General features: G+C 39.7%; 1 protein-coding gene across 1 annotated transcript in view; it reads left to right on the top strand.

Moving 5' to 3' along the window:
- The window catches only part of LOC128542742 (heterogeneous nuclear ribonucleoprotein L-like), a 75,364-nt gene that overhangs the window by 53,624 nt on the left and 4,299 nt on the right, over positions 1 to 17,441 (top strand). Inside the window, exons 5-11 of the mRNA XM_053512714.1 lie at positions 2,944 to 3,040; positions 3,182 to 3,254; positions 10,066 to 10,137; positions 10,557 to 10,771; positions 10,933 to 11,054; positions 15,578 to 15,779; positions 16,504 to 16,561. Coding sequence (XP_053368689.1) covers positions 2,944 to 3,040; positions 3,182 to 3,254; positions 10,066 to 10,137; positions 10,557 to 10,771; positions 10,933 to 11,054; positions 15,578 to 15,779; positions 16,504 to 16,561 — 839 coding nt within the window. The remainder of the gene's footprint in view (positions 1 to 2,943; positions 3,041 to 3,181; positions 3,255 to 10,065; positions 10,138 to 10,556; positions 10,772 to 10,932; positions 11,055 to 15,577; positions 15,780 to 16,503; positions 16,562 to 17,441) is intronic.

Genomic DNA, 17,441 nt, shown 5'->3' with positions numbered 1-17,441 from the left:
AGTTGTTTAGGCGCAAATTCATGAGTCTGTATGCCAGGGTACCAAACATGGCTGGCTAAAGATTTTTTTTCTAAAAGAAAAAAAGTACCCAGAGCCAATATAATAATAATAATAATAATAATAATAATAATAAAAGCCTCACGCGTCACACAACCTGTCCTAGCTAATAGTGAAGTAACTAGCTTAGTTTGCTATCTAAAGTAGATTTATTTTTAGAGTAATAAAGATAAACTAGGATTGTTTTAATCCTGAGATAAAAATTACTACTTAATAACTACTGTACTGTTAGTGTCTTAAATAAAATGAAACAGTATTAAAGGATAATCTAACTTGCATAGCTAGCTAGCTAACTGGCTAGCAGCCCAGCTCTGGGTGCCTGACTAGCTGGCTTAATGTAAAAATCGCTATGAATTCAAATTAACTCTTTCTCTGTAAGATATTTCAAACAGATTTAGACATTTTCATCACTAAACATGGCACAGCCAACATTTTATTTAGCTGTTTGTTTTGTTTAATTAGGCATAGCATGACAAAGCATGTTATTTGTTTTCTCTGTAGCTTTGAGCTACTTGTACAGCTTGACTGGTAGATGCTACAGCCAAAGTGGGATGTCATGTTGATGAACGCCATCAAAATAGAAATGAAGCGTATTAGATTTTAGACTAATAAGCCTCATTTTAGATAGCTAGCCTGCCTGACCGAAAGCCTGTTAACTGAAAAACAAAAAAAAATCTTGATGGCTGTAATTTGAAAATATGAAGTCATAACTGGCTTACTTGTGCCTTGTTGTCCATTTATTGTGGCTTCTTTAAGATGTCGAAGACCATGAAGTTCCCACTGCAGCCCAAAAATATTAAAGAGCGCAGTGGGAGCAGGGTCAAAATGAAAAAACCTGCAGTTATCAGATTCATACAGTACTACTTCCTAGACGCGTCCCTGTCAGGTTCTATCATGTTGTCAGTAATTTTCTATCATTCACATGATCATGCGCTTACCAGGTCCAATGAGGTTGAGCCGAGATATTACTATGACCGAGCAGCTCGCACCATGCTCTTACCATGTGATCATTACACACTTACTACATTGGGTCAGAAAATACCGCAAATCACACAGTGCTTTTCATCACAAAGTGATGATGTGAGAAATTGGATCCGGTATTTATACTAAATTCCCTGACTGTAAAGAACGTGATAGGAATTTTAATGCAACATGGCATGGACCCCCCATAATCACAGCACAAGCCTGAAAAAGTAGTTGCGAGAACTTCATTGACGGAGCAACATCCCAGTGACATCCCAATGACAACTCAGTCAGAACGCCATCCAATCGTTCGCATCTGAGTCATGCTTACAGGACGTCAATGTCCCTAAGAGGTGTTAGTCATATCATAAACTGGTCAATGCTGTAGTTATTGCATTTTTAATAAGTTCTTTCTGCATCTTGCTTCAACCATGTCCTCACCAGGCTTTTTGTTAATATGTCCGAGAAGAGCGTGGCAGCTCCACATCAAGAGAGACGATACTACTTCTTTTCCAGTTTCTACTGTGTGTTGGTGTTCTTGGTGTTCCCACCAAGTTCTCACTGCATTCACCTATTTTTTTGCAGACATACTGGGTACATGGCTGAGTGTGACAGAGGGAAGTAACTATGTTACTTCACTTATAGGAAAAAGGGTTCTGCTCCATATGATTCCAATCAGATTCTGGACCCATAAAAGACATGTCTAGTCCTGTGCACGTTTTTGTGGGAACACACACTGAACAAGCCTGACAACGATGAGATGCTCAGGAGAAAAAAAAAACTCTTTTTAACATTATGTTTCTCCTCATTTGTCTCATGCAAGTAGGTTACTCATCAAAAGTGCACTATCCGATTTTGCTCTAATTTACACAGATGCTTCAAAAGCTACTCGGTAAAGCGGAGCACTTGGATGGATATTACATAATATCCAGGGATATTCGAGCTTTATTAGGGGTTATGCTGCTACAGTCTATATCAAGCATTTCCATATTATAGCCTATCAAACTAGGGAAGTCAGAAGGGACTCCAGTTTGCACGTGTAGACATCTTGCTTGGCTTTGCTGTGAAAAGCGGCTTGAACATATGGACTCTGAAATTGTTTCGACAGCTAGCCTTGGCTTGGACTTTGCCTGGCCATTATACAACCCACAGTGTTGTGTTTCTGGATTATTGTCCCCCGCATATGTTTACTCACAGATCTGATCTTCACATGATCGTTTTTTCGCTTCTATTAATATAGAAGCATAAGAAATAACGTTTTAATTCTTCTCATGGGCAATTTTTTTATCATAGATTTGAGCTGCTAAGCTGTGCCATGAGGCGCAAACTGAGCCAAAGGACAGAGCTCTAGTGCTGTAGAAACGACATGCAATTTGAGTAATTGGACTGGGGAAATGTCTTTACTGTATGTAGTTATTTACTGTATATAATTATCATTTATTTAGTGCCGGCTCAGTGTTTGCAGGTCCTTGGGGGATTTTTTGATTTCTGTCACAAAACTTACTTTTTTTTTTTCTTTTTTTTTTTTGTCACAGTGTTCCTAAATGAATGATTTTGTATAACGAGTATGCTTTCAGCACCACACACCCTTTTAGGCAATGGGTTTTGCTTTGTCACTAAACAGCAAACGAACCCAAAGGTTCAATTTTCTGATTCTGACTCGTCAAATAGAGGCGTGAAAGCACTCTGAATATACGTGTTTTCTTTTCTTTCTCACTCACGTTGACAGACATTTAATTTTCTATATATTTTTACTAAGTGCACCCTTTCTATTTTTTTTTAACTGCTTTTCAAATGAAAGGGAGACGTGTAGATCTACTTATCAGTCTATGTCTAATTTTGGTCTGAATTGAGTCCTAAATGCTCAGATGCATGCAGTGACTTGGGGTTTGCTATGATTTTCCTTGACTGGCTGTCCTCCACGTTTGAATCGGTCCAGAATGCCCAGAAGGCCAAAGCGGCCCTCAACGGAGCCGACATATACGCCGGCTGCTGCACACTGAAAATCGAATACGCTCGGGTAAATCTGCAGCGCTCACACACACACACAGACATACTCCTGCACACAATTAGACACAGTCACACACATACACACACACACCGGTGGAGCCTAACACACATGCACTGCCGCTGTGCTTTCTCTCTCCCTCCCTCATTTTAGCCCTCACGCCTCAACGTCATAAGAAACGACAACGACAGTTGGGACTACACCAAACCCTTTTTGGTCAGACGAGGTAAGGGCGTGTGCGAATATGTGTGTGTGTGTGTGTGTGTGTGAATGCATGGCTTTCTTTGCTTACTGACACTGTTTTTTCCTTCACCTACATTACGTCTTGTTGATGTTTCGATATGCATTTGTCTTCTGAAATTTTGTAATTCTTTCCCTGGAGTTAGGAAAGGCACAAGAGCCAAAAAAAAAAAAAGAAAAGAGACACAATAGCATCCTTTCAGCCTGGAGTGAATTAACATTTATATTTATCCCCTTTTGGGAGTTCCTTTCATTTGTGGCAACTTCCAAGTGAGGCAGAATACAAAACCAAGCAGCTACAGAGTAAATGATCTGGCAACGATACAAGTGCTGCAGAGCAGATTATATACCAGTTGATCCAAAACACATAAAAGATAGACCTGGAGTTAAGGAAACATAACAAATGTAGTATGTAGTATTATACATACTAGATATAGAATGTAGTATGTAGTATTAATATACTAGTGTATATACTGTAATACACTAGTACGTAGTACAGTAATAGTTAACTTTCCAGTCAACTATTTTTGGAAAAAAAGCATTTGTGTTCAGTTATTCCTTTATGCGGGATAGGATGCTTAATCTATCCAAGGTATCAGGAGGGAATACAGTGCGTCAGCAGCTCTTTAAGTCATCTGTCTCAAAGTTCAGGGGAACATTTTGGAGAAGGTGTAAGTAACAAGTTAGCAAAGTAAACCCCCTAAAAACTGACCTTGTGATGCAGTTAATGATCTTTAAAAATGCTAAGAAAAATTAACATTAAAGCTCTAAAAGACTAAAAAAAAAACAGAGTCTATTAGCTGTGATCTCTGAATCCCCTGAATCTGAAGATCAGGAGATGACCTGAATATAACAACAATGACCGGGTTAGCTCTTCTGACCTCGATTGTAGTGACAACAAAGACAGAAGCTTGAAAGTGACGTAAAGATGCCCTGAATATAACAACTGAGGAATTGCTGGCACGACAAGAAAGCTTTGTCCCTTTGCAGGTTGAGCTGGAGATGGCAATCCTTCATTTAGCCCGAGATGTCTTTAAGGCATGCTGAAACCAGAGTGTCCTACTTAAGGAAGGACAGGTCGAGTAGACCTTTGTGAGCGTAGCCTAGAGAAGAGGAATATTCCTTTATTTGCCCTGCTTTCCTTCTTTTCTTATTTTGTGGCCTTGTAGAGTACACAACTAGAAAAATAGTATCCAAGGACATATTTGGAACACAACGCCATGCCTTTAAGGCTTCCCCCAGAGGAACAAATCATATAATATATCTTTGTTGTAGATGTCTTTGTTGAACCAATAAGAGATCCGCCTGAAAAACAAACAAAGAAAAAGAATCTTAAAACTGACATTACTGTATATTCCTTTTTAAACTAGGGGAATGTTATAATGAATGTTTCTATCTTGCATTTATGCCTAACAAAACTAACAGGGCAAAAAAAAAAATTCAAAAAAAAAGTTTTTATTGATGATGACATTGTTAATGTTTTGAGATATAAAAGCACTACTAAGAACTAAAGAAGGCTAGGTAGCTGATAGCTGTAACAATCCCACCTTTAGCTCTAAAAAAACAGACAAACCTGAGACTACCTGTCCAGCGTTTAGCACAATTTAGTGTATCTTCGCAGTTCTGCTTATCACATGGCTAGCGATGATAACACAAGCAGCTCAGTATTAGTATTTAGCAATTATTAGCAAGGTAACAAGATCTGGGCAAATGTTTAGACTTTAAAATACATGACCAAGACAACAGTTCTTCATAAAGAAACAAGAATTTACAGTTTAGTTATTAAACAAGCCCTAATTTCAGCAAGGTATGCAGCTTTGTTTGTTTACTTGCGTTACGTTTCGGTTTCATCCGGTGGTTCGCCTCCAGCGACGGGAATCACAGCGTTTCTGATTGGTCGGTTCGCTGTTGTAGAGATGACGTCTTTTGGGGAAGCCCTTCAGTGAGGCGCTGGTTGCCTGGTTACCGATGGCTGCGCTCTGGAACTTCTCCTCAGGGTTTCTTCGTTGTGGGACTTTGGAGTTCTGGCACGAAGTCTCGTTGAGAGCTTTTGAAGAGCGAATGACGTAGCACCCGCAAAGGCCGAGCTGCTTGGAAGAGGTTGTTGGAGGTTGCAAGTTGATGTTGATTCTGCTTGGGCATGCTGGTTTTGACCTTTCGAAGTCAGTTCATCCCATGGGTGATTGGTCCAATCGGATGCAGTTGCGGGGCTTAGCCACGCCTCACGTGGTTACCCCTTTTGTGCATACATTAGCCCTGTGTTTAAGAGTGATCCCAGACAAACAAGGTAAAAAAATCCTTTAAGGAGACTATCGCTGTGTTGTAGACTACAACAGACTATCTTTAAGAGTCGCCCAGAGAAATAAACCTAAAAAACTTTTAGGGTACCTTTTTGTCCTCATTAAAAGGATTTCTTGTGGGTTTGTTGTATAATAAAATACTGTTATCTTTCTGCATTGGTTTTTTACTTAGAGACCTCTTTCACGACCTCTATACTCTAACAGACAAGACCAAGATCAAGTCTTAAATTGATCCATGTGTGACCTTTTTGCTGAATACTTAAAAGAGAGCTACAACTTCAGTTGCACACCACATGTCTAAACTCAGCAGTCTGCTTAGGAGAGTGAAGGACAAGACATACTTTCTAGAACAACAGAGTAGATATCCTGGACAGAAAGACTGCCTTGGAAGGAGACTGGTTTTTGTAACACTCCTCATCATCTTTGTGCAATGCTTCATTAATGATTTTACCCCCAGTGGTTTTACACAAGCCCACTGCTTAAGAGCCTCCTGGGTCATTGCATGTGGTACAATAACGTACACTCTAAAATGCACGGTCATTTGCAGAATATAACTGATGAAGTCAGCAGAAAAGAATCAAGATGTATTCCTGTGAGATATTCAGCATGACCTGGCTGACTGACCCACATCACAGATACTCATAAAAGCCCTCAGAAGCACACTACTGACAGTCCATCAAGGTCTTTACATTACTGTTCAATCCTGGCTCAGGGGATCAGACGGCTTTGTGAGAGTAATAGAAACCTGAAAGTGAATGGAGATAAAGAAAGCATCACTGAGAAAATCAAAAAGGTGGAAGAAGCATGGTGAGTGCAGAAAGTGGAGGAGGTGAGGGAGTCTTTGAAACACCAGGAATACAATGCAAGGTCATAACACCAGGTGAATTGCCAGCTTATGGACGGTCTGGATCACAGCGGCACCGTTGCAGCTGCCGATATCCCCTTAGTTCTCTCCACAAATAGAAGATAAACAATGCCACTACTAGAGAGCCTGTGATGTTTAGCAATCGATTGGAGTCTTCTCGTTGGGATTGGAAGAACTGTTCAACTTTGTCCATGCCGCAGCTCTCTCAGCGGTGCGTCATATGCACGTTGTCAGCCTCCATAGTTTTGTTATTGAGGTGCACAGGGGGTGCAGCAATTTGAATGCTAATTGAATTGCGGACTGCAGAAATAAATAAAAACGTATTAATGGAGCTGCCAGGAATAAATGGAACGCCTCTGTCTGTCTCATTCATTTCCCTCCCTTGCTGTTTTCCTCCGGGGCTCAGGTTTTTCAGTCAGCACTTTGTTAAATTACAAACATCATGAAGGTGTACATGGAATGCTTCTTACAGGCCTACATAGAAAGGGGTCTGTCTGGCCAATGCATTAAAAAAAATTAACATCAAGACTGTTTAAAAATAATAATAATAATAATAAATAAATATATATACTATATATACAGTATATATATTCTTTCTTTCTTTTTTCTTTGTTTTTATGGGATAACTTCATTTCCACATTCTTAACACAGCCATCCTGGAAGCGTATTGATTATACTTTAAATCAGTGAGTCGCTTTAGAGGTTTTTTTTGTTTTTTTTTTAGTTCTGAGTCCACCCCTGTCTTTTTTCCCCAACGATAAGGTCAACCGGTGCTTGACTAGATTCAGGGCTGACTTAACATGGATTTACTGGTACTACTGGATGTTGGTTAGACACTACAATCATTAAACGAGCTCTCGAGAAAAAATAAAAAAATAATGCACTGAACAGGATAATGATAGCCGAATGATGAACAAAAGATGACTAGAACAGAACAACGACATTTGTCGTGCGAAGGTCACCTTGAGCCCTAAATCCCCTCCCATTCTCTGTGTGGCAAACAGTGACCAGCAGTGCCTGTGAACTCCCACCGCTAAGCGCTCATTTTGTAGCAATTAGCATCACTCTGCATGACTTCTCCCTGTAGGCCTCCAGAGCTAAGTAGAGAAAGAACAGAAAGAAAAAACGAAGGGATGAAATGGAAAGAGAGATGGAGCGGTCTGCTTTGTTCTCCTTCCAGTCTGACACTTTTAAGAAAGACTTTGTTCCTTCGCATGCTTTGAACTGGAGGAACAATGTCTGGCTGCCTTTTTTCCTTCTTCAGTGAAACAAAATCTTAAGATGGTGCTGAATAACAAGGCAGTCGTGATTGTAAATAACAAGACAGCATCTTCCTCTGTTTGTGAAATTAACTTTCAAAGTCAAAGTGCTTAATTGAACTATAAAAATTCATGTTACTCAAGGACGTTATCAGCGTTAGCAACCTGTCTTCCTCCATCCCACTGTTTGTTTTCACTTCGGCGTTTTAATGTTGGATATGAAATCGAGTATTGTGCTCATTGTGCCATTGTGCGTGCACACACACTTCGACAAACCCTTAATCGAAGGAACACGGATGTTGAACACCGGCATTGTTTGCAGTGCACAGTTGGGTCCTCATTACTCCATGGATATTTCCATTACCGCTTCACAGCTGGATATAAATATGCTTTTCCTACATTTTCATTTCGGGTTGTCCTTTTCACTGATGCAGTGTCCTGTCAAGTGGCTTGACCTGATTTGCAAAGAAGACATGATTCTACAAAAACTCTTTATTATGTGCACATCCAGGATGCTTTTAAAAGAAAACAACTGATTTGCATTTTGCCTTCCATGCAGTTATTTTTGTTTGTTTTTCTTGTCCTTGCACCATGTTTCTACTCTAACTCGTAATATTTATATCGTCACTTTTTTGCTTTAATTTGGCATAAAAATATGGAGAAACAAGGGACATTAAATTTCCACACTCTGTCCTTGAACTACTCCCTCGGCACTTTCTCATCTCAACGAATCAGTCTCGCACCAGACTGTAAAGGCACTTTCACATTTTCAAAATAAAAGTGTATTCTGAAAATATAATTGTTTTTTTTTGTTTGTTTTTTTTTTACCGAAGGAAACTGTGATGTTTTTTCAGTTCACTTTGCAGTTTTTTGTAAAAAGCTTTTAGTAATCCATGATGCCACAAAGCAGCTTGACAGGAATCTATACGTAGGTGCAAAATGCAGCTTTTTATGTTAGTGAGAAAATAAAATAATGCAAACTCCTCAAAATTTCTAGTGCCAGAAAGGTGGTATCCTTCAACAAAAACGGTAGATTAGAATCCTCATGTTCATGCATAACCGAAGCAGACTTAAAATATATCCTTGAGGTATACCTGTGTTCACTACTTGTGTAGTGAACGTAACATTATTCACTCTCACTATCCTTAACTCAATCACAAGGCCTTTCCCATTCTGAGCTTTGTTAATTAGATAGCTTTGTAGAGTTCGCTACTTGAAAAACTTGTGGGAGGAAAGATAATAGCAAAGACTGCAGATAAAATCCTTGGAACATGATACATGAAAAGAAAATCATGATATCAGTATTATACAAACCTACTGGGGTGTTTTTGCTTTTTGTTTTTTGTTTTTAGGTTTAGTTGAAATCTCAAGTATTAGTTTTATCACCCAGGTATCACACCATATTAATGAAAATAATATAATAAAGGTTCCATAGTAAAGTACCATATAAAAATTCTTTAGTACCATGGAAAGCTAATATTGAGGCTACCATCAGATAGCATTAGCTTGAAATATTACATTAAACATTGTTGGTACAATTTGTTAATTTTGCCTACTTGATGCGTGTTCTAATTAATGTGGTGTGTTCAAGTCAAACTGGGACTTTTGATTGCTCAGAATAACAGAACACAGATATGAGAGGGGGTGTGGGTTGTCTTGAACGCCCGTAGTAATTTCCATTATTAAATGCTTTACAAATAAAATTTCTACTTGTTAAGGAAGAACCTCAAGTTTTACAAAGTCATGTAAAATATTTTAATTCATATCTAATTATAATTTGGTCCTGGTCTAGAATGTCCTCTGCTGCCGAGTTTATTATCAGGTATTTGTTATTTAATGAGATTTAATGAATATTAGGAAACAGTGAGGTAGAACCTTATAAAACCAAATGGCATTTGATTTTACAGAATAATTAATAATTACGGTTTGTTTTTGGCCAGTTTTCAGAATTTCACTTTCAATTGTATAGAATGTTGAAATGCCGGAGTTTAGGCCTTAGTTTATAAATAGATTGTAGAGATATTTCAAAATGGTTTTTATCTTAGACGTCTAGACTTCACCTCATAATACTAATGTCGGGAAATGTGTGCATTATTATATTTTCATAACATTAACGGAGTAGCCAATTATATAATCTGCTCGGCTGCAGAAATGAACCTCTTTCACGTTTTTGCCCTATCACCTCAATCTGCGCTGCAGCTCTTCACCCACTGCAATTTCACAGCTTATCACACGTCACCTCACATTCTTTTCGTTCTATCTATGCATGCCTAATCTAGGTGTGATGATTTTGTGTGTGTGTGTGTGTGTGTATGTAGTTTGTTTCACACCCTCATTGTGCTCTTCTTCACTGGATCTGTGCTCTGATTGCAGAACGCGGTAAAGGTAGACAGAGGCAGGCCATCCTGGGGGAGCATCCATCCTCGTACAGCGACAATGGTTACGGTCAGTCTCTATCACTCTGTCTCGTCTTGTCTTTCTTTTTTTTTTTTATCCTCCTGTCGCTCTGCAGCTGTTTCTCAGTTCGAGTGATTAAGCTTTCTCACCCTCTGTCATGCAGATAAGTGGGAGGTAGAAGAGAAGGATGTAGGAAGGGGAGGGAGAGATAGAGGAGAGAAATGATATGTTGAGGGTGGGAGGGGGGAATGAGATAGTGTTCTGCTAAGCACGGTGTAATTAGCAGGACCTGCAAGGGAACCGGAGTGCAACAGACTAGAAAATAGTGTGTAATTTCTCTTGCTCGTTCTTTCTTTTTCTTTTCTTTTTTTCCGTTTCTGAAGCATTGCACCAGAATCTTAACAGCTGCCTTGTGCGACTGACAGCTCCTCTATTCTCTTTACCCCCCCCCCCCTTTGGCTATCCAGGGTCACACTGCCCCCTGCTGCCTCTGCCCAGTAACACCAGGTTTAAGAGGACTTCCCATGAGGTGCCCGACGTTGTAGCCTATCCTCTGCCCCAGACTTCCTCCTACATCGGCCACTCCTCCAGCTCTGTTGCCATGGTGAGCGGCCTGCATCCCACCAAGATGAACTGCACCCGCATCTTCAACCTCTTCTGTCTCTATGGTAACATTGAGAAGGTGAGTGGGCCATGAGAGGAACAGTGCCGCAGTGTTTTGTCTCTCCTGACTTTTTCCTAATAAAAGTCGAGGTGATAAATGGACTAACAACAAGCACTAAACTGGAAGTTAACAGGTGTGAGTGTGTTTCTGAAAACACTGTGCCCCGTGTTCCCTTACAGGTGAAATTCATGAAGAGCGTGCCTGGGACGGCCCTGGTTGAGATGGGCGATGAGTACGCGGTCGACCGTGCCATCACACATCTTAACAGTATCAAAGTCTTCAGCAAGAGGCTTAACGTATGGTACGGATGGCTTTTTTTCATCAATTAGAAAAGTGTTCAGTATTTTGGATTTAAACCTTCATGTGAGCCCCCCCTTAGTGTGGTTCTGTAGAACACAGCACTCAAACCAGACCAATCAGCCCAAGAGTGTGTCGATTGCTGTGTGAAAATGATGTGACTCTCAATCGACCCAATTGCAGCAGGAACTGAACAGAACATGCAGTTTTTTTTTTAGTTTTTTTAGTTTTTATTCTTGAGTTGCTAAACTTTGCCATAGGACGGAGCTGTAGCAGTGCAGATATGTCATGTGTCCTGGATATTTGGGCCGGTAAACAACCCTAGATGATGCATGCACTAGAAAAATTCTAGCTTTTATAAAATAAAAAAAAATCACAAATTTATTTAGCATCGACTACAACTCCTTCTCCTGCATATTGATGAGAAATCTGTATTTATTTTTTTTCTAGTGATGCATTTGAGAGAGATTTTATGCTGTGTATTTAGCCCTTCATAACCCTCAACCAACAATTTTTCTTCCTTTATAATTGCTTAAATTGTGTGCTGTGTGAAACCAAAGCAACCACATGTCAAACCAAGTGTATAAATTATGCACTGCTTTAGACTTGCCAAATGCATCGACAGTTTTTTATAATTATTGAATCAAATATTGTTTTAGTATTGTTTTCTGTGATTTTGGGGACTTCTGTGAGCTCATATTTTTTCATAAAATGTTTTAAGATGACGATTCACTCATTTGTCACATGTACTTTACAGCACAGTGAAATTATTTTGTAAAAATATCAGTTAGGAAGCTAAGGTCAGAGCGCAGGGTCAGTCTAGGAACAGAATCTCTAGAGCAAATGGGGTTAAAGGCCTTGCTTAAGTGCTCAATACCGGGGCTTGAACCCCCCCGACCTTCCGAGCCTTAACCGTTTCAGGCTTCTATTTTTTTCCCCTTTTTGATTAGTCTGTAAGATGTCCCAAAGATGCCACAGACATTCATGGCCAGAAACCAAGACCGCTCTTGGGGTGGGAGGACGGATGGTGTTCCTTCTCCCCTGTCAATCACAGCAACACTATCCAATCACGGGTGTCTATGAGCTCATGCATGGATGCTTGCAGAGCTTTGCTTCAATGTCTCAGATTACACAGACACACACAACACCATGCAGGAACCTTAATATTGGGTGGCCGCTCTAATTATGTTGTAACCATGTTGTGATGACGTTCAACGTCAGGACAGTGTTGTTTTTTTCAAAAGTTAAAGAATGACTTTAATGAAATGATGTTGTGATATTGTTAGTACAACGCAACGTTGCAAATACAACCACAAACAACAAAAATGTAACCGTTTATACCGATTAACTTTCACTCGCACAATGCCTGACCTTATTTATGGTCCTTAAGTTTCTAACCAGGTTCGGAATCTCGACAGTTTCCTGCACACACCAGATGTGTCTTACAGTATGTCATGCACCTCTGAGAGTTGTAAAGTTACCTCTCTGTTGCATTTCTTTCAGAAAAATTACTGTGAGGTGCGTCATAACTCCCAAATCACTCTGCTGTAATATGGTGTTTGTGGCGCTCATTGTTATACAGTATATGCACATTTACAAGTATCAACCCTATGTTCCCTTGTGGTCTGGTGGTTAGCACACAGCACTCCCTCGACAACAGTTGGAGTTCCGCGCAGGCCATCAGTCTGATATTAATTTGGTTTTGAAGTTGTTTATCTGACATCGTGTGCCGGCCGGTCGTTATCCCGTGTAGTCAACGTTTCATCAAAATAATTTGAACTAAAACTAAAAACAACTAAATACCAATTAGGATATACCAAACATGTCACAAAGTTGCCTAAATAAATAATAAAAAATAAAAATTTAAATCAAGTCGAATGAGCTTTTCAAATCAGCTTTGTTTGTCCAGGTGGTGGGAAAGAGGGCTTCAAGTGAGTTTATCCAAAAGCCTGGACTTGAGTAAAACCGTATGAACACTGGGATATATGAGTGTTATTAGTCTGCTTCGAACGAATTAGATTATGCTAATGAATTTTCACTCTGCATTTTAAGGACCCCTATCCTATAAGGCTATCGGGCGTTTTTGTATTATTCATGAAGCGTTTTAAAATCATACCTAAATTGTCACAGTGCGCCTTTTCTGCTTTTGCATCTCGCACTCGGTTCTGACCGACTCGCTCACCAGTTATTAATATTCACACAGCAGACTCCTGCTGTTCATTAATATTCATTAGATTGCTAATAGCCTTCTTAACAAATGGGGGAAGCATTTGGCATGTCAACACACGCAGACGTCTTATTCGAAATCGATGTTTTGTAACAAGAACAGAAATGTGCAGGTTCGTTTTTCGGTTAATTGGAGATTAATCAGCTGCTTACAGTCGAAATGACGTCTGCGTTTTATGAGCTGTGGACTGTGAGAAGCTAGAGAGCAGTCTGCGGTTTGATAGAAAAAAAATGGAATTTATTATTTTTTTCATTCATACTCATGCTTAATATAGAGCTATCATCCCAGGTCCCATAGTACAATTCGCTAAAAAGTATGTGAAAGCAGTGCACCTCGCATGGCCTGTTTCATTATATAACAGTCGCATGTGGTTTGAGACTCTACAGTATGTTTGCGCTCTATGTTGATTGACCCCTGTGGACAACAGCGAGCTATTTAACTCTCTTGCACGAGGTAGATAAAGTCCTTGGTTGTTAATGGTGTGTAAAAATAGAACTTATGTTCCCACATAAATGAAGAAACCACAGTAGGGGTGTCATTTTCATTTTCTTAGAGTTACCTTTAGCGAATAAGAAGATACTCACAAAATTTGTAGTGTGTCTCAGTTGAACAACAGAATGGTACAAGACAAGTATTTGATTCGTACATACTACTTTGTATTTAAGTTCGACTTCCATGGTACATTTTAGGCTTCATGTTAGCTTCAGTGTCAGATTAGCAAAGCACACTAATCTGACAAACTGTACCATATGTCATAAACATCAGTTCATTTGTAACTCCGGTGCGAGCAAAAATGGATGCCCTACTTGTGATTTGCACGAAAGAAGATCAGCGTGAAGTGATTCGTATAAGTTTTTGTGTCCCTGGTGCTGATATTTACCAAAGACTTGTGCGCAGTATGGAGAACCCAAGGCCCTCGTAATCTTGCATGGGGATGCACGTCCGTACACTTTGGCACATGCTGTCAACACTCTGCAAAACGTCCCAATAGTCCTGATGTTCCTCCATCGGAAAGATCACTTTCACCTGTTTGGTCCCCTGAAAGCAGCCCTATGAAGATGAAGATTCACTTCTGATGAAGAAGCGAAGACAGCAGCGCATTCGTGGCTCGCAACTCGGGCTAAAACTAATGAGGGAATAGCGAAAGCTTGTTGACATTTGGACAAGGTGTATGGAAAAGCAAGGAGATTATGTCAAAAAATGATGAGTGCAGATTATCATATGGGTGAATTTTTGACTTAACCCCCATAGTTAAAAAGGAAAAGTGATGAAACATTGGACAACACACTCTATTGTGTCGGTCTAAGGAGTTATTTAACCCAGTTTCTCATTTCAGGATGTCATACCCACTATGTGAAGAAATGAAACTAATCCTAATCATAAACATACATAGAAAATGAACCCTCACTTCTTGCTTTAAATACCTGTCGGTGTGAACGAAGGGACCGTAGGGCTGTTAGCCGCATGTTACTGTTTGAATAATGAAGCATCACATGTTAAAAACTACATTCCATAAACTGCTTTTAATCTATTGTTAGAATTCTTTGCCTCATTTTTTTTTTCTTATTGTATTTTCCTCAAGAGCCCTTAAGGGGATGAAGAGACGTCTCGTTGAATCGACCCACTTCATCCATCAGGATAATTTGCTGTAGTTGGAGCAGATTGACTTAAGAGAAAGTGTAACATGCGAGCTCTAACCTGTCATTTTATTAACCTAACCAGCTTGTTTCTTCTCCAAAGCTGCTGTTTTTTGATCCCCAGGCTCTTAAAGCATGGGCGTGTAGAGAACTGGAGAAGGTGCCAAAGATGCCTTTGTGCAACAGTGATTGAAGCCGGTGTGTGCATTTACATAAGCCGTGCTTCTGTGCCTCTGCCCTGCCAAACTGGCGAGGATTTATTCCGAGGATGAGCAGTAACCATTTTTAACGAGCTGAAAAATGCACTAGCAGCTGAAGGTCGAGCTGTTTATAATAAGATATAACTCTCGCTTTTGTCTGATTTTTCTTTTTCTATCCGGGAGCCATGTCTCCTTACATTGCCTGCGTGGTCGTTTCCAGAAAAAGAAACACAGAAGGGCTTTTTTAGCGCTCTGAATCTGTCTTTCCTGACTGATACTCCCTTCACTTCTGAAGGATGATAATCACTTTCTTTTTTTTGTGTTCCTGCTTGTCTCTTCACCACCATTTAGTTGCCTCTGTTTGTTTCCTGTCATTCTTTGACTGACACGTCCATCATTCTTTTCTCCCTCTCTCCAATCTCTCTCTCTCTCTCGCTCTCTCTCTCTCTCTCTATCTATGCAGCGTGTCCAAGCAGCATGCAGTCATCCCCAGCCAGGTCTTTGAGCTGGAGGATGGTACGAGCAGCTACAAAGACTTTGCCATGACTCGCAACAACCGCTTCACCAGCGCTGGGCAGGCATCCAAAAACATCATCCAGCCTCCTTCATGCGTGCTGCACTTCTACAATGTCCCTCCCTCCATCTCTGAGGACGACCTGCAGAGGGTTAGTGCTGATCAAACAAGAGCATATATTGCAGGAGAAAAGCGTTGCTGCCAGTGCAGCTGTTAGAAAGAAATGTCCACCCACTTTCACTCCCTGTCACCTGCTGCTGTCAGAACACGCCTTCTGTTAAGCTCTGATAACATTTAGCGCTGTTGGAAACGCCAGTTGCCATGATAACCACGATAACCACGAGATATTAAATCCTTCCCATGAATATGCTGTATAAAGTGGTGTGATGATGCAGTGTTCCTTTTATCACCCTGAAGGTCATTCTAACAGCATGTCCAGGAGGTTTGTCCTCTTGCCAAATCTGACATTTTAAAAAGATGCCTTAAACAGTGACACATAATATTTTTTTATACGTTCAAAGTTACTTTTGATGCTGTTGAACTTCCAAAGATATCACTTAAAGGGGATCTATTATAAAAAAAAAAAAATTACTTAAACAGTAATTTTTAAATAGTCAGATGTGATTTACAAACTTTCACGAAAAATGTAAGAAGAGAAATCCCCTGCTTTTCATGCTTTTTCATTTTTGTCTAAAAGTTCAACTAGGTTTTTCATTTTCGTCAATTTGGGGGTGGAGCTTGCATCAGCAAATTTTTATATTCAAATTAAATGTATTATAATTGAGGGAAACTGATATAATATTAAAATAATTATGGTTTTGGTGCCTTGTTGTTAGTGACACTAACCTATTTAATGTTTTATTGATCTTTTCTAGTTATGCACAGAGCAGGACGTGCCGGGCTTCATCAAGTTTAAAGTGTTTGATGCAAAACGTAAGTCCCGATAGTTGCATATTCATATCTGTTTCTGTGTTCATAATGTCTAGGTTTTGGTCCTTACAGGGCATAAGAGCCAGTCTTTAATATTATGACTTCCAGCTTAACGATTATTACTGTATGTTGTAAAAGTGTTCCTGCTATGGGTTACATCATATTGTTCTGCACTGTCTAGCCAAAAAAATAGTCGTCCATTCAAAAGAGTCAATTTATTGGCCCGCATGAAGCAAAGAAAACAACTAAGAACATTTTACTTCACTGAAATTGGGTTAAGAACTATCAAAAACTTAATCGAAACCTAGAAGAATAGTGCTGAAATGTCAACTTTGTAATGGAAACGGCGTTGAGCTAATAGATAATAGTGAAAGTAAGAGCATTTATGCATGCACAATGGGACGAAAACAAGGATTTTGAATAAAGAGTTGTTCTAACTAATCAGAAAAAAGCCTTTAGTTTAAAGATTGGACTGTGGAGCAATGAAAAAAGTCATTTAGTCGGATGAGTCCATTCCAGAGCGACGGGTATGTCAGGGTAAGAAGAGAATTGCGTGAAGCAATGTATCATTCATGCATAGTGCGCAATGTACAAGCCTTTATTTGGTCAGGTCTAGGGTCAGCAATGGTATGTGGAAATAAAATGCATGGCATGTACCAAATGACCAGGTTATAACATCTATGGTTTTTATTTCCCTTAATGCCACAACCATATTCCAGGTCCTAGGAGCATGAAGAATAATTTTCACACATGAATTGGTCAACACAGTGCACACAGGTGTTCGAATAAAATTCTAGATTGGGCAACTTTACTTTTCTTTTTTGTTTCCAGGAAGTGTATATTCTGTCTCTACTGCGAGGCGGTTAGAAGGAAAAAAGAAATT

This window comes from Clarias gariepinus, chromosome 15, assembly GCF_024256425.1.
Source record: "Clarias gariepinus isolate MV-2021 ecotype Netherlands chromosome 15, CGAR_prim_01v2, whole genome shotgun sequence".
NCBI lineage: Eukaryota > Metazoa > Chordata > Actinopteri > Siluriformes > Clariidae > Clarias > Clarias gariepinus.
The sequence above is the reverse complement of the archived record's forward strand: the minus strand, read 5'-3'. Positions and strand labels throughout refer to the sequence as shown.